The 21,161-nt window shown below is 39.5% G+C and overlaps 1 protein-coding gene and 2 long non-coding RNA genes across 3 annotated transcripts in view; 2 read left to right on the forward strand and 1 right to left on the reverse strand.

Moving 5' to 3' along the window:
* The window catches only part of clstn2a (calsyntenin 2a), a 127,754-nt gene extending 114,540 nt beyond the window's left edge, over positions 1-13,214 (forward strand). Inside the window, exons 11-18 of the mRNA XM_046408520.1 lie at positions 5,169-5,335; positions 5,695-5,843; positions 8,315-8,520; positions 8,682-8,849; positions 9,123-9,268; positions 9,571-9,694; positions 11,067-11,260; positions 11,441-13,214. Of these exons, the coding sequence (XP_046264476.1) occupies positions 5,169-5,335; positions 5,695-5,843; positions 8,315-8,520; positions 8,682-8,849; positions 9,123-9,268; positions 9,571-9,694; positions 11,067-11,260; positions 11,441-11,665 (1,379 nt within the window). The 3' untranslated portion in view covers positions 11,666-13,214. The remainder of the gene's footprint in view (positions 1-5,168; positions 5,336-5,694; positions 5,844-8,314; positions 8,521-8,681; positions 8,850-9,122; positions 9,269-9,570; positions 9,695-11,066; positions 11,261-11,440) is intronic.
* Positions 11,883-14,995, reverse strand: LOC124069384. The gene is made up of 2 exons (XR_006845050.1): positions 14,160-14,995; positions 11,883-12,492 (listed from the first exon to the last, which is right to left on the reverse strand). It is a non-coding gene; the product is annotated as an uncharacterized LOC124069384 (long non-coding RNA).
* Positions 14,996-16,921: 1,926 nt separating this feature from the next.
* On the forward strand, positions 16,922-19,154 carry LOC124069383. Its single transcript, XR_006845049.1, has 3 exons — positions 16,922-17,071; positions 17,606-17,707; positions 17,828-19,154. It is a non-coding gene; the product is annotated as an uncharacterized LOC124069383 (long non-coding RNA).
* The last annotated feature ends 2,007 nt before the right edge of the window (positions 19,155-21,161 follow it).

The raw sequence follows: 21,161 nt of genomic DNA on the forward strand, positions 1-21,161 counted from the left end.
AATCCTAATGCCGTTTTGGTTTCCAGTTAAATTTCTTTTCATCCTGTGCCTGATTGCAAATTTTCTTTTTGTCGTCATCATTTTCTTCCTTGCTTCATACAGCCTTCTCTTTCTGCCTCTTTCCATGAATCTCTGATTGTGAGAGAAAGCCCTGAAGGAAGGATTAGCTAGAGTGAATGGAGGACAACTTTGCCAGCTATTACATCCCAATGAAGCCGCTTTAAGCTTCACTAAGCCGCAACTGATAACTTTGCAGGCCATTAGCGAGCAAGATTGCCTTTCAGCCTCTCATTTCTCCATCCCCTTTTCCCCACAATCAACGACATAATGATGAGACACGTGAAGTGAAAGGCATTTAGACTGTACTTCCCTGCCTTTTGAAAGCAAAAAGGAAGACGTGTGTTGTCGCCGTACAAGGTTGCAACAACAGAACGGTTTGGTTGTTGTTGTTGTGCAATTTTTAAACGGTTTTCTGTGGGGATAAGCTGTTTTTGAGTTTGAAAGGGAAATGTGTGTTTCCCGTCTCATTTCACGCACAACGGCAAAGTGGGTGTACAACTTCAAAGCATCATTCACAGTACAGTTTATGAATACTTAACCACCAAAGCACAGTGTGGGCACCAGGAGCCAGGGGTAATTTCATGTTGAAAGGCACCAGTCAACATATACTATCAGTATGTTTTTAAGCACACACTGAAATAAGAATATTTTATATCCTTATGGACTGCAAATTGAAAGTAATCGACTTGGCCTTTCTCATTCTGACTTGGTAATGCAGATAAGGCATGCATGTAAATAATAATGTTTATGGCTCTGTTTCATTAAGGTGTCGCACTAATGCCATGAAGCTCGCATGTACAACACAAGAACCAAGGAACTGGAATGAAATGCAGCAGTTATCAGTGTTAATGGGTACACCTGTATGTGAACACTACATTAGGTGTAAGCAGGGACATAAGCTAGTAGTCTCTTGAGAGCTCTTTTCTGAGAACATTCAAAGCTTAGGAATATTGACATACAGATGTACTGACTTAAAACCAACTAACCCAGTGAAAATAACTGCGTACCACTCAGTATCTGAATGTTTTTGCAAGTAATAAAATAGCAAAATGAAGCTCCTGGGCTCAGTTTCCTGTGAATCCTAGAGAACCACAGAACAATGTGATATTTTTTATGTGCCCTGTTTTATCTAATGTTAATTTCACTTACAGAAGACTTCATTATATCAAGCTCTGCCACGCAATGCCTGACGTGTGCTCTTTTTATTATTCCATCCTTTTACACATTTCACTCTTTAGTGAATCAGTAACAACAAATGTGCACGTCTAGACACAGGCAATCAGTTGACACTTAGTAAGTGAATCACCAAGACACTGTCTTGATGAAAACCTTTCAACAATGCTTTTATCAGAGAGATAAGGAGGGAGATGATGGACGCTGTTGAGGAAAATTCCTCTCTCTGCCCGTACTTGCACCTAATGTGATGTTTGCCATGTCTGTTTCTAATGCATGGATAAAGCAGGTATAAAGAACCATAATGATAAAGCTTGTGACAAGGATGATGTTCTTGGCTCTTGGGGTTTGTGGTTGTACTTCTTAAGAGCGTACAGTGTCTGATGGACGCACAGGAGATGACAAATACAAGTCAAATTGTTTTTTCATTTTAAACCAAACCAGAAAGCTTTTTAATCACTTTTACTTATTTTATCTTTGATAGTCTGACATTAGAGATCAAGTGGAGAAGCTACAGTTCTAACACAGAAATAGACTCAGCCTTCCAACAACAGCACCTTTGGAAACCAAAGCACGGAAAAAGCGCACATCGCAGAATATTTTTGTATGAAAAATGAAAGGAAGTCTGACGCTTCTTCTTATATGTATGTGATGTAGTACCATATTAAAGCAAAATGCAACCATATCATTTTAGTAGTGAGACATTGACAAACCCCAACAATAAGGTATTTTTTGCAGTGTGTGCTCTGGTTGTGGTCAAGATGTCAAATACTCTTCATAAATTAAAATATGCTTCGAGGTGTGACCTCTTGAACTCTTGCAGCAGCGAGCATGCATGATTAATGAAACAGGGATGACAGAATGTAATGTTCCACCTGATTTCTTTTAGACTTTCAGAAAAATCCACAGAATAAATACAGACTAGTCAATAAGTGTAAATCTTGTGAGCTGATTCAGTTCCTACTGCCATTCAGCTTGTTGGTGACGTTTAGTGTGGATGAACTCTCACGTGGTGTCTGTTTTGTTTTTATGTTGAACTAATGGCTCTTAGAGAACATGGAGTTCATCCTAAAGTTGCGTCAGTGTTCATCAGCATCATCCGTGTCCAGCCTGTGCACCTCAGTGCTCCAGGAGACAAATATGATAAAGTGGACTGGTGCTCTGATTAAAAGGAGAAGGAGCCTCTAAGACAAAGCAAATGCTATTAATCTGTATCTAAGACAAAGTTCCTCTATAATTAACATATTGTTGTGTAGATAGGCTTTGTAAAATGTGCTGTACAAGTCCCCTGTTGCCTGGCATGCTGAAGGCAGCTGTTTGATGCCTCCATGACAGGATCGGCTCTCTCAGCTCACATGTATGCACTCCTGTGTGATTCACATTGACAGAGCTGGGAGAGTAGATGCCTCCAGCACCATGCTGGCTGGCTGGTAGCTGCTGTTCAGAAAAATATCTGCCGCCACTGTCTATCTATCCCCTGAGGTTGGCTGTACAGAATAATTCAGTACAAGGAGAACATCCAGCCTCCGTTACAGTAAGCCCATTTGAAACCTCAGAAAATATAATAATTTAGTCAACACTGGGGCACTTTGAAGATCATGGATTCAGTGTGATGACAGGGATTTTGCTGCAGCAGCTTAGTTCAGGTGTATAAACCATCATGCTAATGGTCCTATGTTTAACAAAGGACCTGGAATGAACATGTAAACCATGCCTGATTATTGCAAATGCATGGGAAATATTACAAGTGACTCAACACTACAGTATAGAGTTGAGCCACTGTGGGTAGATACAGTTTTCATTTTGTCGTTTACAGCAGAACACAAATATCACCACACATAGGTCTTCTGGTTTGATATTAACAAAAAAATTATTTATATCTGTTATCAGTTTAACATTACCAAGCACTAAACTGCGTTTGCATAACATAAACATTTATTAATGTAAAAGATGGATGTTTTGTGTTTTTGTTTGCTTTAATTTGTATGAACCAACACCAATAATATAGTTGTTAATAGATTCTTTTCATAATCAGGTATTTTAAGGCACGATACAGTGTATTATTTTGATTTCAAACTTCATCTTACGTTTTCCTAAGGACGATGGGTTACTTTCCAGACGCTCATATAAAGCTTCTGTTCTGTGACATTTTTGTATTTGCAATTGACTGTTGATTTCCATCTTGAACTACTTGCATTAAATTCTTTTTAAGTACTTGCAAAAAAATAAAGAGTTAGTGACTCCTTTTAAGCAGGATCAGCAGTAATTAACTACCTTGTCAGCGCAACGCTGTCCTCACACATCTTCTCCACCTTCGTAGTTGTTGTTTGCTCGTTTGAAGGGAATGACACACTGGATAATAAGCAGTGAACTTATAAAATGTGTTTTAAAGAAAAAAAGAAGTCATGAGTTGAGCAGTTCCACAGGAAAATCTGGTGCTGTGTGTGAAAAAAGTACACTTTTTCGAGCACACGGGATGTCAGGGCTTGACTGAATTTGTAATGGAGCTGACCCCCTCCTCTCTCTCTCTTTCACAAACACACACACACACACAGACTGTGCCAAGGTGTTGGTTTGCATGAGAAGTTAGATTTATTTAACTTGAAAAGATGTATTTCCCACTCGCTTCACTTTCTGTAGCAGCTGCAGAACATTTCAAGTCAAGCACACATTACATCTGTCATCAGATTTAATGCATAACCTGACAGGAAGTGTTGGGTGTTGTAAGTGCATTTTGGAATGTTTGCTTCAATATTATATACTTAGTTTTATGGTTGATTTATGTCTAGTATTCAACATTATCGGTATGGTTGTTGCCACCCGCTCTCACCCTAAACATGTGTGGTGAGGGTGAAGTCATACAGAAAGTGATGTGATTATAGAACACTGTAAAACACAATGTCAGTGTCAATGTGATATTTCCTGTCTGATTTGTTTTCTATGCTTCTTTTCTTACCTCTGTTGTAAACTTAGGGAAAGATAACCTCTAAATTCTTCATAGCTTGCGATCCTTTGGGTCTTGTAAGCTTTTTCTGAAACAGATTAACAGATGTTCTTTTCAACAGAGATGTGTGTGCTTGTCTCTTGGACACATGCATAATATATGTAGTTGTCTCTTTTACCCTGCAAAGGCTCAGTAAAAACAGGTCTGAACCCAAATGCACAAGTCTGAGACCAGGCCAGTAAAATAAAAACTTTAGTTTACTTGAGGTCTGTCAGAATCAGGCAGGCAGGGCAGATGAGACAATTATATCCAATAGGAGATGAGAGCAGGAGTCTAAATGGCAGGCATGGGGTCTTAACGAGCAAAGAAAATGACCGGACCGCTGAGGCAGAAACACAAGAGATGATCTGGTGGGGAATGGATCAAAGTGGGCCAGGACACTGTGCTAACAGTGAAGTGCAGGTGGGCACAGGGAGGTCACGTGATGGGGAATAGTGGAGATGCGGGTTTACTGCAGGACAGGTGAGAGGGACGGGGTTTGAAACAACAGTAGAGTTAATACAGACCATATTCACTGATGTCACCTTCTAATGCTGGGATGTCACACTCCTGAGATCCAAGCTTTAAGTAACATGACCCGATGTCCCTCTGGATTTTCACAATCCATTATCAGTTGCTGATCAATCAATCAATCAATGGCAATGATTTGTCCGATTCCCTCCATTTAAATGGCTTGCAACCTGCAACACAGCAGTAGGAAATTATCTCAGCATGTAAGCCACCACTCTGAGCAAGGCGCCAGAGGAAAATGGCTGAGTGAATGAGGTCTGTGGCAGGGGAAAAACACAGACACAGAAAACCTGAGAGTAGGAATTGGCTCATTTTAACAATGGTCCTTTTTTGTCCAATTCTCTCTAACTCTCTTATATCTCATTTTCGCACTTTTCCTGCCTGTGGTCGTCTTGTAACGTCGTCTTGCCTCTCACATTAGGTGGTGAGGTGGCAACCCCGAGGTTCACCCAGTATTTCCACGGCAGCCTGTCAGGTCTGACAGTCCGACCAGGCCGCATTGAAACCCAGAAGGTTATCTCCTGTTTGCAGGCCTGCAAGGAAGGCCTTGATATCAACTCACTTGAAAGCCTGGCTAAGGACATCAAGGTGTGTGGAAAAAATGGATGCAGTGTTCCTAATAAAAAACACACACACAAACACACACACATGCAGGCTCCACACTTTAAGCTTTCAGTTGGTATTATAGCAACCATTAAACACCTTAGTGTCAGCACAGAAGAAGTAAGACACAATTGTTAATTAAAGTGTCACCTTTAAGAAGTACAGGCTGATGTTTTTTGTCAAAAGGAATGTGTTTTGTTAAGATGTTGCTCCGTGATACGTGTCAGTCGATGTTACAGACAGTCCAGTGAAACAGTCGCAACATGAAGACAGTTGTTTAAATCTGAATCTCTGGAAGTTCCTTTGAGGACAAAAAGTGTGTGTGCATGTGTGTGTGTGTCCAGTTCCATTTTAACCCTGCCCAGTCCGTACTGGTGGTGGAAGGAGAGGATGTGGACAGCATCAACACAGCCATGACCAAAGTCTCCTACATTAACTCTCGCCAGTTTCCCACGCCAGGCCTCCGACGGCTACGCATCACCACCACAGTACAGTAAGTGCATATATACTTGTATATACAATTTTCACCTCAGTTTTACATTCATTTGATTTTACATTTTCGCTTTAAGAGATGCACAGATCAGCTGGATGAGTTTATGGCCCAAAAGCACATCTCAAGTCTTTCTTTTTGCTGTTTACCACATCACCTTAAGACACGAATCTTGGTAGTGATCCTTAAGGAAGCACTTTTTGCAGTTATTCTGTTTGCGTGTTGATTATCGCTAGAACACTAATGTGAAATGATGCATGCCTAAGAAGTTGGTCAACTTAAACACAGTCAGTGTTAGCGTAGGCTACAAACAGCCAGAGGAGTGGTGGTTAAAGTATTAAAGGAAGACTCTTTCAGATGTGTCCTGTCCTGTCTTTAAGCCACAGAACTCCCAGTGAGAAGGCAAAGGATGAATCATTAGTTTAAAAACTATTAAATCACTAAACAGAGCAGCTGGCCATTAAGGAAATTAAGCCCTCTGGAGAAGAGAAAGACCATCTTGCGAGCGTCTGTTTTTCCTTGCTTTCTTTGTTTATTTCGTTTTTTTATTCATTTTCTGTCTGTGTCTCTGAGTGTCCTTCTGTGTGTCTACCTCTTGTTGTAATTTCATTTAAATTGACTTTGTCCACTTCCCAACGGCTGCCAGAGGACAGTGCTGTCAGTCAGTTTGTCCACTATTTGTCCAAAGCAAAATATCTTGACTGCTAGCCATGTTGTGAAGAAATATGAAATTACAAACACTTTGGTTCACAACAACCTGCTTTGGAAATGGCTGGATTTCGTTGATATATGCTATGGATATTCAGAGTCCAAAGGAAACATTTTATGTGAAAACTCTCTTGTATCCTGTTATGCCACAGTGACTTTGAATGGCATAACTACAAATTTATATACTAGCTCATAAAGTCAATAAATTCCTTAATGTTGAGTCACGCAAACTGATTTACTCAGTAGATGTTTTAATAGTTGTACTGATACTTACAATACAATACTTAAAGTATTTGTCCATTCTCATCAACATTTGTGCCCACGTGTGTGAGTTTGTGTGTGTGTTTAGTTGCGTGCTGCGTGTGTGTATGAGGGTGCTTGTCGGTGTGTGTGTGTGTCTCACGGCGTATACTTTGTGTCTGCTCCTGACTTCACAACCATCCGGCACCTGTTCATTCACTGAGCAGCAAATGCAGGCAGGTGGAATCAGCTGAGACGTGTGCCGGTCGATAAAGTGAAGCGAGCTCGAGGAGCTGCAGTAGAGGCCGTCTGAGCCTGAACAGCACTTTACAGCCACACTCAAGATGAAGACAGATAGACAGCCTTTACACTCAGCAGATATGTTGAATCTGTACTGTGTGACTGAGGCAAGGATGATAATATTTAGTTCCACCACACATTTTTAATATTTTCTAAATTCTCCTTAAAGTTATTGTGGTGCATTAAAGCTGTGTGTCTTGTCTCCGTGTTAAAAGTCCTGCCTCGGAGCAAGAGTAGTTCACTGATAATTGCCACCTCAGTGTTCACAGGGTCGGTGGATTTAGAATTTCAAACAAGCTGGGGTTAAGCTAACATCCTTCTCTGTGTGTCATGCTTAGTTCTAAATAATTTTTTCTTTTGGAGATTTATTCATGTAAGCCAGAGGTCAGGGTGAATTGCCCTCCACTCAAACTTTTAAGTGATTCTTCACTTTATTGCAACATTTTAGTTTTTAAACTTTGTTGATGTCTGCGGGTGTTAATACTAGTCTTCTGTGGTATTGATGCTTCAGTTTAAAGTGGACTTTTTGGACTCTTATACCTTACATGCAGTACATCGTCATCAGAATAAGTGAAAAAGTGAATACCAAGTAGTGAATACCAAATAATTTCAGGGTCCATGAACTAGCTTTTTCTTCATTAATTAAAGTGAATGTGTTGTGTCCATAATTGAAAACAAACCACTTTCGGGACAGACAGAGGATGATTTTCTGGCGGGTGAGCTTTCTCATTTTCAAATGATTTTCTGAGCATAGCATGGCAGATAAAAGAGAAACTTTAGGGAATATTTCATTTTTGCCATTTAGATAATTTAGCTTCAGTCAGTCATCATCCTTTACCGAAAAAAAAAAAAAAAAAAAGTCATGTACTTCCCGTAATGCAACTTGAAAATGTGTCTGTCAGGTTCTTACTAAGACTGACTGGGTCCTACTGTTCTTTACATGAGCACACTATTCGTTGCCATTTAGATGAAGTGAGCACCAACTAGGACTGAGATCTAATGACTGTGGGTGGCTGTTTACTAATGTTGTTCGACTGCTGTAAATGAAATCTGACAAGAAGAGTATTTTTGCATTTTATGATCATTATTTGTGACCGCTATGTAGAAAAACCTCCGGGACACCAATACAGTCGAGTCAAGACAAATCAGCAGTGAAGCTGTGACACTGGTGCTGTCCTGTCCTGAACCTTCTCCCTCCTCCTTTATTCTGCTTGTGTGTGTGTCAGGTGTTTCGGGGAGGACACATGTCTCTCCATCCCAGACATCAAGGCGGTAGTGATGGTCCTCCCGCCCAGTGAACCGAGAATCACCATTACAGGATCTAATCGACTCGTCAGGCCTGCCGGTGACCTTCGGGGCCCGCTGGGTGTGGCCCCCTTCAAAGAGCTTCACATCACCAGCACTGTAATGAAGGGAGACGGCTTTGGTGGATGTGAGTAAAGTGGCTGCCTGTGTTGTTAGGGTGTTCTCATGTCATACCAGCCTTGAAGTAAGGCTTTAGTTAATGTTACAAAGATTTTCTATTAATTCCTGTTAAGATCCTATCAAGGCACATATAGCTCATTTCCTGTCATTTGGTGTCCTAATTTACAGCCCGCAGACCAGGTGTGATGGAGGTGATGCATAACCTGGACTACTGTGATGTCCTAGTAATTGGGGATGAATTGAATCCTGAGAGAGAGAGTCTGGAGATTCATCACAGTGCTTTGTTGGGAAAACATCTGGATGCCACCAACTCCACCTCTGGAATATCAATATATGGTAGGCAGAGCTTCTGCTCAGAGGAGCGATGTGTGGGGAGACATCATATAATGTGCTCCACCTCCACCCCCCAAAATCATAAAGAATAGCTCTAAAAATGGCTTGCCCTTTATACAGCAATAAGATGAACATTCACTCTCTATACAGTAAGACAGCTGTAAAGGTCCCTCGAATAGACTCCTGTCATAACTCATTACAGTTACAAACTGACACACAGTGCTAAAGGACAAATTTTAGGCTGAGGTATAATGTGCTTCCTGTGTGTGTTACAAGGCGTGGACTCCATGTCCCACTATGAGCAGGCACTGAGACAGGTGCGCTACAGGAACTGGCGACCTGCCACCCTGAGTGAGAGAAGGTTCAGACTCACCTGCTCTGAACTCAACGGACGTTACACCAGCAATGAGTTCAATTTAGAGGTCAGTTTGATGTCTCTCCATCGGCTTTCTTCCAACTCGTTTTCGCTCTCTTGTTCCCTACATGTCCTGCACTGTTTATCTAGCCCCTGTCATCTATCATCTCTCTTGTTTTGCTCAATTTCTGTGTCTGCTTTTATCTTTTGTTTTTCCAATGCTCCTTTTCTTTCTTCATTGTTCGTACTGTATCATCTTGCCTTGCATTTTTGTTTTCTTACTGTATTTTTATTTGTGTAGTTGAACAAATCAAATTCTTGTGCACTTACTTTTTCCTGGGGATAATAGTATTTGTCCTGCCCCTGTAGGTCAGTGTTCTTCACCACTCACCTGCGCCTGTGGAACATGTTAATCATATGGCTGCCCAACCTCAATATATGAGACCCGTCCATCACCCACTCATGATCCACACTCTCAACTCACACATGTCAGGTAAGCCACAAATGAAAGTGAGATGTGGTCTGTGATGAATATGTGTTGCTGTAAAGACAAGACAGAATGATGTTTAAATTGGCAGATCGTGTGCTTTTCTGTGACCTCCTGCCAAAGACAAATTGTTTCAATGCAATTTATTTTTCAGTATTTTTGTTAATCAGACCATTATTTGGAACTGAGTACAACACATGCATTTAAGCCCCTGTTAGATTTCCTTCCTACATGTTCAGCTTGCAACCACTGTACCGTTGAACTCAGATCTACTTTTGCATTGAAATGAATAATCAACATCTAGATTTATGTGCCTTTGATTCCTGTTTCGTATAAGCAGTTTAGACAAGATAATTAAACCGGAGATTGTAAAGCTTTGTCTAAATGAGTTGTTTCATCCCCAGATCCCAGCAATCAAATTTAAAAGTAAAATGTGATCATAAGTGAAAAAAATGTTGGTCTAAACAACAAGAGTAAGATATGGGTTGTAAAGAGAGACTCTTTCAGGCTAAGATTACAGATTACTCACACACAGAGGGGAAGCAGTGTGCATCATAAAGATATTATGCTCAAGACAAAAGTTGAACAAGAGTCAGAGATTTGCAGACATGTACGTGTAGACTCAGATGTCCATATCCATGAATATGTATGCATAGTAATTTTAGCTGCTGTTTAAAGCAACATTATGCCAGAATTGGCATTTTGTGGGATTGGGCGCCCCCACAGTTTCTTAGTGCAACAATTTTAATACAAATTCCAGGTTTCTGTGACAGTACTGTCAGATGTATGTGCTAACTACGAACAAAACTTTACGGCTTCGTAACAATGTTATATATTGAAAATGTATTTCTTGCTGGGACATTTTTTGCCATGCAAAGCGAATACAGTGTTCTCGCCAACGACTAGAAGCAAGTTCGACATTTCCTCTTGTCTCGTGTCCATCGATGTCCTCTTCAGTCTTTTTGCTCCTGTCATGATGTCTGTAGAGGCTGCTGAGCCTGGTTGGGTTGCAAGCTTGCCCAGCTCTAGCTGTGATGTCCATTTTGGCGCCACTCCCAGCCAGCGTTCCCCTCATCCCAATGCTCCACAAAGCATTTTCTCTGTAAAATATGATCCAGTCTCACTCATGATACACTTAGAACAAACATTGATAGTTTTTGGCATAGTTCTGTAGAGCGTTACTCACTTCTCAGAGAGCAAGAACACGATGGAGACACTATTATTCCTGTTACAAGTCAGTGCAGCATCAAAATGATTTGCTGTACTGTAGCTGTATCAAGGTAAAATAGTTACATAATGCTGCTTTAACCAAAGGGTAAATATAATATAATATAATATAATATTTTGCTAATGACTTGCCTTTCCACTTCTCTTCCAGGGGGAGCAGCACCTCCAGCAGCCACAGTAGTTATTGTGGTTTGTATCGCCGCCCTGGTGGTAATTGTGGTGATTGGCGTGTACAGGATCCACGCCACACATCAGGAGGGGTCCAGAGAAGATGAGGACGGTGGCAAAGACCCTGAGGAAGACTGGGACAACTCTGCACTCACTATTACTGTCAACCCCATGGAGGTTGGATGAAATTTGCATTTAAATTTTGGGTTGTTTATTTTTTAGTACGTCTAAAGACTGTCTATGTAAAGAGAAGAATAGCTGACTGGGCGATAGAAGACGATTTATAGCTCAGATGCATTTGTTGCCTCTGTAAACTGGATCTGGGTGACCTTTACTAAATCATGTTCTGTTTTCTAGAACATAAAAGGAGCTCAGGCGCTTGATGAAGAGGCAAAAGAAGAAGGACGCGTGGAGGAGGACGAAGAAGACGATGAGGAGCGGGTGGGAGGAATGACAAGTGCTGAGTCAGACAACAGCGATGAAGACGAAGAGGAGGAGGAAGAAGAAGACGAAAAAGAAGAGGGGAAAGAGAGGATGCAGAAGGGAAAATTAGAGTGGGACAGTTCATCCATGACATACTGACCACACATGTACACACATTAATATACACCTGCACATACAAACCTTCCTTACTTCATCTGTCACACTCTCTATCAGCCACACACACCATCATCATCATCATCATCATCATCCACGCTCAGTACACACACACACATATACATATGCACACAGAAACAAAATCTCTGATAAAATTATTTACAATCTGTTGCTTGAAAAAAAAACAAAAAACCACTGAATCTTCCCACATTGTCACTTTTAATGAAACATCTTCCTCTGCTGGACAAAGTCAGAACTACAGAATCAGCTGCAGTCCCACAGTGCTGGAATTAGTTTAATTAAATTACTCACATCACAGCCAGTGAAGAAGCTAAACTTATGGATATCAAACAAGCACAGTCTCTCCTTATATGTGCACAATTGGTACATGAAATTGGGTTCAAATCTTAAATATGGTGACAGAAATTCTCATCACAAATTCAAATATTTTGGATATTAGCACAAAAATAATGTGGGCTTTTATCTCAGCATTGAATATTTTCCCATTGCATGTGTCCTCAGATTATTTTTGTGTTGTTTGTTTTTTTAAACAGATTGTTTGCAATAAGATGGGTTACAATACTATAGCAGATTTATAAACGAGATGTATCCATACACATATCCGTTGTTTAATGTTTCCATAAACATTTTAAATGTCGTTCTTTTTGCATATATAGTAGGTATGACATAGCTGTTCTGTCACTCAGTGCATATCCTCTGTTCTCATCTTTAACTTGAACCAGTGATGTCTGTGTGATTAGTGCTGAGTTTCTCTAAATACATCGCAGTGCTGTGGTTCTGTGGCCTGGACACTAAAGAGAAACAAGATCCTGTTATCATGTTAACTCTTACCAGAAACATTCAGAAACATTTGTCCTGACTTACATACAAAACAAAAGTATGACTTGTTTTACACTTTTGGTTTCTCAAATCCATTTTAAAATAGTACTGTGGCCTGTTGTAGCCTTGACTATTTGGAGTTAGGTCAGCTGTCTTTCTTTTTTCAGCAGATGACATGATACAGAGATGTTACTGTATGCTACTGATATCACGTTTTTGATTTATTTTCAGTGCTGTAGTAAATGGAGCCCTCTATGCAATTATGGGCCCATTATAAAAGACCAGTTCACAGAAACTCCAGCAATTTAGTTTGCACTGCGTGTGACAGGCCGATTTGAAAATGGGTCAGATTTGCAACAGAGAGGATATCCTGACTTGAGTGCCTAGTATGGGTCAAACTCCAAACACATTGGATTCTACACTTCCAATAATGCAACTCGGCAGCATCTGTAGACCTGCCTGACAAATACCCATGGGTTGGTTTCACAAAGATAGACTTTGACTATGGTTTAGATCAAACTAACAGTCAGACTTCAGATAGATGTCGAAATTAATCCTTCACATAAAACTGTCCTGGCTTTTTTAATTTTCTTAAGTAACACTAATGTGCTATGAAATCTGGTTCAGTTCAGATTTATTTCTAAATTTAAAACAGCTTTGTTCATTCCAGCAGGACATTTTCCCTGGGAAAAATGTGGCAAAGAGTGTGATAAGACAGAAACTTCCAGCAGCATAAAAAAAAAAGAAAACACAGCATACAATACAGACCAGTAGCACGGCTGGGAGCTGTGGTTTCTCAGGACCTCTGTTGACTAGTCTGTGAAACTCAGCAAAGTTTCCTTGGGAAAACAAAAATGACAGACAGTGTCCTCTTGGCTGTGTATTTCCAGCAGGTTACTGCACTCTCTTTAAAACTCCTTCCCTTCTCATTATTTGCTCTAGAACATTTTTGTCACTTGTCCTTGGAGGCGACACTGATTGTTAACATGGAAACATGGCTCTTCCTTCTGGGTTAACCTGGAGGTAGGGCGGCTACCTTTTTGCGGTAAAACACCTTTGTTTTTGTGAAACTGTCTGTCTTGTATTAGACTAATGTGAGAGAAAAGTTTAGACTGCCCTAATACTTTAGACTAATCTAAGATATCTTTGAGAAACTGTTCTTTTTGAGCTCCAGGTGGTAATGCAGGCTTTCTGTTAGGAATTTGTCTCATATCCAAGCAAACTCTGACTATATCATCAGGGTTATTTTCTCTGACTTCTCTTTGACTGAGCGGTGCTTCATCAGGTGTACACCCACAGAGCTAAATACTGGAGAAGACAAGCAGAGCGATTGTTTATTTTCCTGGTGTTATGAAGTCAGCACAACCTCACCAGAACTCTAAGCAGAAGTGGAAACTTCACTAATATTAATTCTATTGTGTACCATCATTATTGTTGATTGCACAGACAGTAGAGTTTGTCTACATTCAGATGATCTAAAAGTAACTTCAGATCCCCTTTGTCATTCCCATTTCTACTCAGAGAAGTCAGCCCTCCCCTGTTCATGTCCAGACGTCAGCAGTGACCAGTACCCTCTCTGAGCTCTCTGACTGAGACGTCTGCTCACCCCACCCCCACCCCACCCCCGGCCTTTAAGCACCTGTGATTGTGATGTCATCATTGTGAAACAACTGCCTTGTCGCCCTCGTCCCCCTTTGTCATATTGTGCTTCTGAAAGATTAAAGGAAAAAAGATTCTTTTACATATAAAAACAAACCCTGTAAAAATCTTCAATACAGTTATTTTATATATGTTTCTTTTTCTTTTTGTAAACAAAATGGTTGGGATTTCTCTCTCTTTAGTGGTCATCCCACTGCTTTCTGTATATTGACCAGTAAAAACTTGTTTTAGACTCTATGCAGTTGTCCTTGTTTGACATCTAATGTGTGTGTGTGTGTGTGGGCACACTGAGAGACTTGCATTATTAATGAGCTATAAGCATTGTAGATGTTGGAAAGCTGCCCAAACTCATCACACGATAGTGCATGCTGACTGGTGTTTCATTTGTGTGCATAAGCTCACATAGACTGAGAGGGGTGTAACTAATATCACATTCCTGAATTTGTTCACAGTATTTGAATTTCTGGACCGAAAAAAGGCCTGATATGTAATGTGTATCTTTCATACACTTATATGAGGAATGTATATTCACACTGCATGCTACACTGCCTGTCTTAACACAAAGAAATGGAAAGTGTATGTTTTAATGTATGAGTTCTAACCTAAACTACCAGGGGAAAAACATGCCCATATCTAATGTGTTACACAGTTGAACACCAGGCCATGCTGCGAAATAACATTTCTTCTAATTTATTGCTTTGTGTGAATTTCTGGAGAGCTCCCTCTTCAGGACTCTGCATGAACTTTGAAATTGAATTTAGTTGAATTACTCACAACCTGACATACAGAAAGACCACAATGAACACCGAAGTCTAAAAACATTGATTAGTGGTGTTGCAGGCTAGGATGGAGCCAGGCTAACTATTTTCTCATTTTCTGTCTTTTTGCTAAGCTAATCTAACCAGCAGTTGGCTGTATTTTCATATTTAACATAAACCATGTAGCTGTATCAAATCTTAGCGCACAAGAAAAATAAATCTGTTTCTTCAAATCTATTCCTCTAAACGATTCGGGAACCATTGTGTTAGGATATACATTAATTCCCATAACTTATACTTTAAATGAGGAAAACAAAAGTAAATGGTTGAACTTGTGAATTATTATCATTGCACATCAGCATATTATTATTGTTGTTATTATTTTGTCAATACGTGCAGTTGAGTCAAGGACACAATCAAGATCATTCATGCTACAATAGTTTCCAAAGATAAATTTAGTTCAGATTACAATTTCTGTACCCAATGTAGTCACAGGGCAAGAATGATAAACAGAAATCAAACCTGAAAGATATATTAATAAGACCTCATGTAATATTGGCTGGGAAAATGCTGAATGTGGTGGTAAAGATACACACTGACACACGTAACACAAGTAATGATGTAACATTGTGCAACAAAGTGGTGAGTGGGACCATAAAGAAAACAACTGATAATCCACTGTGGGCATGTAAATCATTTGGCAGGTTTATATGGCTGCTGTGAGAGGAACAACAAACCTGGTGAGCTCTGACACAAAGGCTATTATACAAATATAAATGTTTACTTGCAGGAGGATGACAGCTTTAACAGGAATTAATGATAAGAGAAACCGTTGGATAAAAAGCCACGTTTTGAAATGTCATGTTGAATTATGAAATGCTGCCATAAAAATGAAAAATCTGGTACTTAAAAATTTGGGGAATTTTTGCTGTCTTAATGCAGTGCAGAGTAGATACGACAGTACAGTAGAGTTTTGCTGACCCCTGTTGGTGGAAAGGTTTACAACTTGTAGATACATTAATTTGAAGTTGAATTACCCCCCCCCCCCCCCCCCCCCCCCCACACACACACACGCACACACAAAAAATAAATAAAGATGTGAAAACTACATTGGCACATGTAAAGAAAACCTGGCAGGTGTCCTTGAGAATATGCAGTCACTCATGATTGTAACATAATTTGATTTACATAGAACAAGAAACAACAGTGTTTTGGAACTGACACTTTTCTGCCAGATATTTTCTGTCTGACAAACATCACATTAAGTTATGTTACTGTACGTGGACCTCAGTATGTGGATTCTGCCTCAAACTGAGCGTGCAGTTGAAGTGTTGCAGCTCTGCTTGGGTTTCCTGCTCGCAGCAGTGCTGACTATTCATTTCTTCACTCAGCAGATCCCTGAGGATGAAGAAATACAATCAGTTAATTAGTAGCTTAATGTGCCCTTTTAACTGATGGACCCTACATGTTCAGTAACATTGCAATGGACCAGTGCTAGAGAAAGCTACTGAATATCTCTGCCTGATATCAAACTTTAATGTCACCGCGTTACTCTCTGTTTCCATCATCATCATCATCATAATCATCATCATCATGTGACACCAGCTCCTTCTTTAACACTTTAAAAGCAGCAGACACTTCATCAGTTTTTAATGAAGGAGTCAGGCTCGCTTTAGAAAAAACTCTTCTTATTCTGGGAGAAAAGTGTACAGTAGATCAAACATTAATGGCTATAGTAATAAATGTAATTATCTGGAATATTATATTGCCAAGTGCAAGTGTTAATATACAGTACACTGAAAAAAAGTGTGACAGGGCTAAATTAATGTTTACAGAATAAATAGTAGTAACCTATACATGAAAAAAAGACTGTGTGCAGTTTGGTATATTATTACGCTGATTTAATCAAATTTGAGTTATTCATCAATTGCATTTTACTCATTTTTGTTTGAATAATATCAGCGGAAAAACATTGAGTATAATTTAATTATATCTTGTCAGTAAAATTAACAACGTCAAAAAATGATTAAATTCAACTTGCTCTTTAGTTTTACTTGCTGCACACTTCCGCCCATTTGCGCCACGTGGACGTTGATGTCTGCCACAGCCGTCGTCGGACTGCCGTTTTCTCAAGGTAAGATGCTTCAGTAACCAACACTTCTTAGTAACGTTGTCCCAGTGGCTGAACATTGTTTTACGTTACCGCGAGATCCCTAACAAGTTTACCAGCAGTAGACTACGTTAAATTTACTCTATATCGTAATTTAAAGTCAGCCGCAGCTAGCAAGCTAGCTAACGGTGGAGCAAACAGATGTTCTGAGACATACTAGTTTCATTTACCGCACTACGTGTTATCGGGTTTACTGCACTGACGTAACACTTTATACTCGAGTAACATACCGTCAAAAGTAGCAAATTTACCAGTTTTACTACTTCTGAGTGGTGGTGGGGTGGGGTCGCCCCCCACCCGTGATGAACTCACCATAAGTTCAATGATAATCATATTTCCTTTTCCAGGACCAGTGACTTCCTGTTCTAGCTGGTCCTCTGGAAACCTCAGTTAAGACTGTTTCATAAGACTGGTGGTCAATGGCAGTGGTCAGTGTTTACCTCCTGGTATTAAAAACTGCACAATGACTTTGAGTAATTTTAATTTGTGTTATTTCAGGCACCTAGCAATCCTGCCTTCAACATAACCAGAGATGTTGTCATCTGGTCTTTGATGTTGTACCTTGGGGAATATGCTGAGCACCTCTTTAAAGAGTATAATGTAAGTTAAAATATATTTTAAAATATACAGAAGTGATTTCTCTCTCTTTTATCTCTGTTTATTTAGGACCTCCTCCTATAGCTGTATAGTCTGAAATACACAATGTTCTTGTTATTTTAGGATGCAGATGAGGACAGTGTTGCACAGGACCTTGCTGTACAAGGGATGAAAATCTTCAGCATCCAGACTAATCCGTCAGAGGGTAGAGAGGACATGGGAATTGTGATAGAAGCAACAAAGGTCCTGACTGGTCTGGGTAACCTTCCAAGGGCTGGTGCCATGCTCATGGGATTGATGTATGCAGTGAATCTTGCCTGTCCCAAGGAACTCAGGTACACTTTTGAAGTCTTTCAGAAACTTTTCCTCGAGCTGGATTGTTCAAAGCTTTCCGCAAAAGTGAATAGCCTCAAGAACAAGCTGCTGGCTTAAAAAGGGACCCATAAATACATTGGAGTGCTCAGTAATTCTGTACTGCAGTTAAGTATTCAAGTCTTGTTGAGGAAAAAAAAAACACCTTATCCATACTCACTTGCAGGGTGTGATGTTTTACTTTGGACTTATAATCGACATGACTCGAAGTAACTGTTTTGTAGCTTGGTATGGACAGTGAGAGTTGCACTTTGAAAACACAGAGCTTCTTGATGGACTATGGACACTCAGCCACCAGCCTATGGATGCCAGTGACACAGTCCACTTTCATAGAGGCAAAACCAGACACTTTTGTTTTTCATAATTCTTCTGATTGTTCTTGTAACACCACCTCAAAGCTCCATTATGAAGATGGAAAATATTCTGCTGAGTCTTTACCTGTGTTTTGTGTCGCTGTTAGTTGTGAGCATAAGCTGTATGTTGATCTGACACGCAGGAGGCTACCTGTGTAAGTGGTCAACCTCAAATAGCAAGTGCCTTTGTTTTTATCCAGAAATATTTTATCACTATGATTGCAGGCCTCAAAGTTCCCCACCTTTCTGGACAGAAAATTTAGAAGAATGCACAGAGTTTTAACCGATGTAGTTGTTGATGTTTCACTTTGCATTTTCTGTAGGAATTGTTAAGTCACTGCCACATGGTTTACTTCGAAGCTTGGAGTTTCAGTACTGCAGTTAATTGCTGTTCAGGTGTTTGTTCAGAAAAATCCAATTAGTCGTTTGAGGAGAGGGGCACCCCCTTTTAGATTTAACATTGGCACAGTCTGCTGCTGTGATTCTTTTGTGTACACCAGGGATACATATGTATCCATATGTTTCATATAGAAATTGGAATTTGCACAAATTAATGATTTGAGTGCCACTTGTAGTAGAGAAGAACCAAACCAAATGAAGGACTTGACCTTTGTCCCAGACTTGAGTCAGTGAGCATGGGATGTTTTAACTGTTTAGAAACATATTGGCCTTGACAATTTCAGTTTACACAGAAAAAATTTAAAGGGTTTTTGCTTTTACTTTGTTTATGTCTGTTTTCTTACAGCCTCAATCTCTATTTGTATTTTGTATTTTGGCACTTAACAAAAAATGCTTTTTGAAAAATGTTTGTGTAAGCAAAGTTGCACAAATAAATGTTTATGTACCTGCTGTTTTCCTGCCCTGCGGTAAATTCTTGTAACAAGAAGGCATGGTATTAAGTAAATTTGACAGAAAAATTATGACAAGAAAGTGACAATTAATAGCATTAATTGGATTTTAAGTTATTTGATACCAATTCTAAGTTGATTTGAACAATTAATTTATGTAAAGATACATGAGAATTGCAGTTTTAATGTGTTCAGTTAAGAAACATTGTTCCAAGATATGAATTGATATAGCTTATTTTATTTATTGAATCCAAATCATTCTTATCCAGATATTTAGAAAGGAAGCATCAATTTCACCCATAAAATTAGTTAATATAAATCAACATCATCCAAATAATTGGTAAATTAAAATACATTTTGTCCAGGTAATTAGTAAATATAAATCCATCTAAAGAGTTAGTAAATGTGAATCACTTTTTTGCAGATATTTGGTAAATCTAACTAATCTGTTTTCCCTGTAAAATTGATTTGGATTTACTTAAAATTTACCATAACATTAGTAAATCCAAAATATTTCAGCTGATAATTTCATTATTTTGTACGTAATTGGTTTGTTTAAATGTACTTAATTAAATCAATAGATTTTAGTCAAATTTGTAGTATGTAGTATCTGTTCAATTATATTAAGTGTCACCTTCTTGCCATAATTTTTTTTAAGTAGCCAATGGTCAAACTTTTTTGAGTATACTATTGTACAACTTCGCAACAACATTTATACTTTCAAGGGCCGATAATGTTGAGACATAGACAAACATCTTTATGTACAGTAATAAACATTCTTTATTTACTGTTGAATATTTCATTTTAGGGGCTCAATTTAGTTTGTCAAGACAGTGTGAAAACACAATACTGTAAAGACTATGTGAAAGACGGTTCGGCCACTTGCTGCAGTTGTGAAAGGTGTAGACTGTGTTAACAAAGGTATTGTGAGTTAAGAACACTCTTATTTTGGTTTGAGGGCATCATTCCTTCCAAAGTTGTTGTTGATGCTTTGGGGGGAAAAAACATGGCAACCAGGGTCTTTTTTTTTTAATAATGCCAAAAAATTCTTTTTTCCTGTGCATCATGGAGATGATGAAACTTGGTGCTGACATGAGTGTTTGTGTCGTGATTACTGAAGAGCCGTCATGCAGTAACTGTGCATCCTGTGCACTGTCTCCAAATGCTTCTGTTTCATTCAACTTGACTTTTGTGTCCTCTCAAAGAATGTCAAATTTGCAGTCATTGTGGTGCAGTTATAGCTAGTGTTTTAAATACAAGCATACAGCTTTTAACACAGTGAGCCAAAAAAGCAAGTTAAAATTAAACAAGAGAAGAAATCAAATAGGCTACCTATGTTGTGTGTGGTGGGAATAAATATTATCATCCTTGCCCATATCTGCTGAGTGTAAAGGCTGTCTATCTGTCTTCATCTTGAGTGTGGCGGTAAAGTGCTGTTCAGGCTCAGACGGCCTCTCCTGCAGCTCCTCGAGCTCGCTTCACTTTATCGACCGGCACACGTCTCAGCTGATTCCACCTGCCTGCATTTGCTGCTCAGTGAATGAACAGGTGCCGGATGGTTGTGAAGTCAGGAGCAGACACAGACACATCGTCCCAGATGGTCACTGCCATTCCAGTGCATTGGCCTTTGTAACGTAGCGTTTTCCCCTCTCAGCTCATTAGTGTAAAACGGATGATGGAAAGGCAACATGTTGAAGAACATCTCTCTTGTTTGTTCTGCTATTTCTCTAAAATCATTTGTTAATCAAAAATACATGGAAAACATCTTTGTTTTTCATGATTTTCATGCCTAGCTCTGAAGACAAAGTGCTCTCCCCAGGAGAGAAATGTGTTGTGGACCCTTTTCACACCTCAATTTCCTGTCTCGGTCCCAGAATAGAACCT

This window comes from Scatophagus argus, chromosome 13 (assembly GCF_020382885.2).
Source record: "Scatophagus argus isolate fScaArg1 chromosome 13, fScaArg1.pri, whole genome shotgun sequence".
NCBI classification, from domain to species: Eukaryota; Metazoa; Chordata; class Actinopteri; family Scatophagidae; genus Scatophagus; species Scatophagus argus.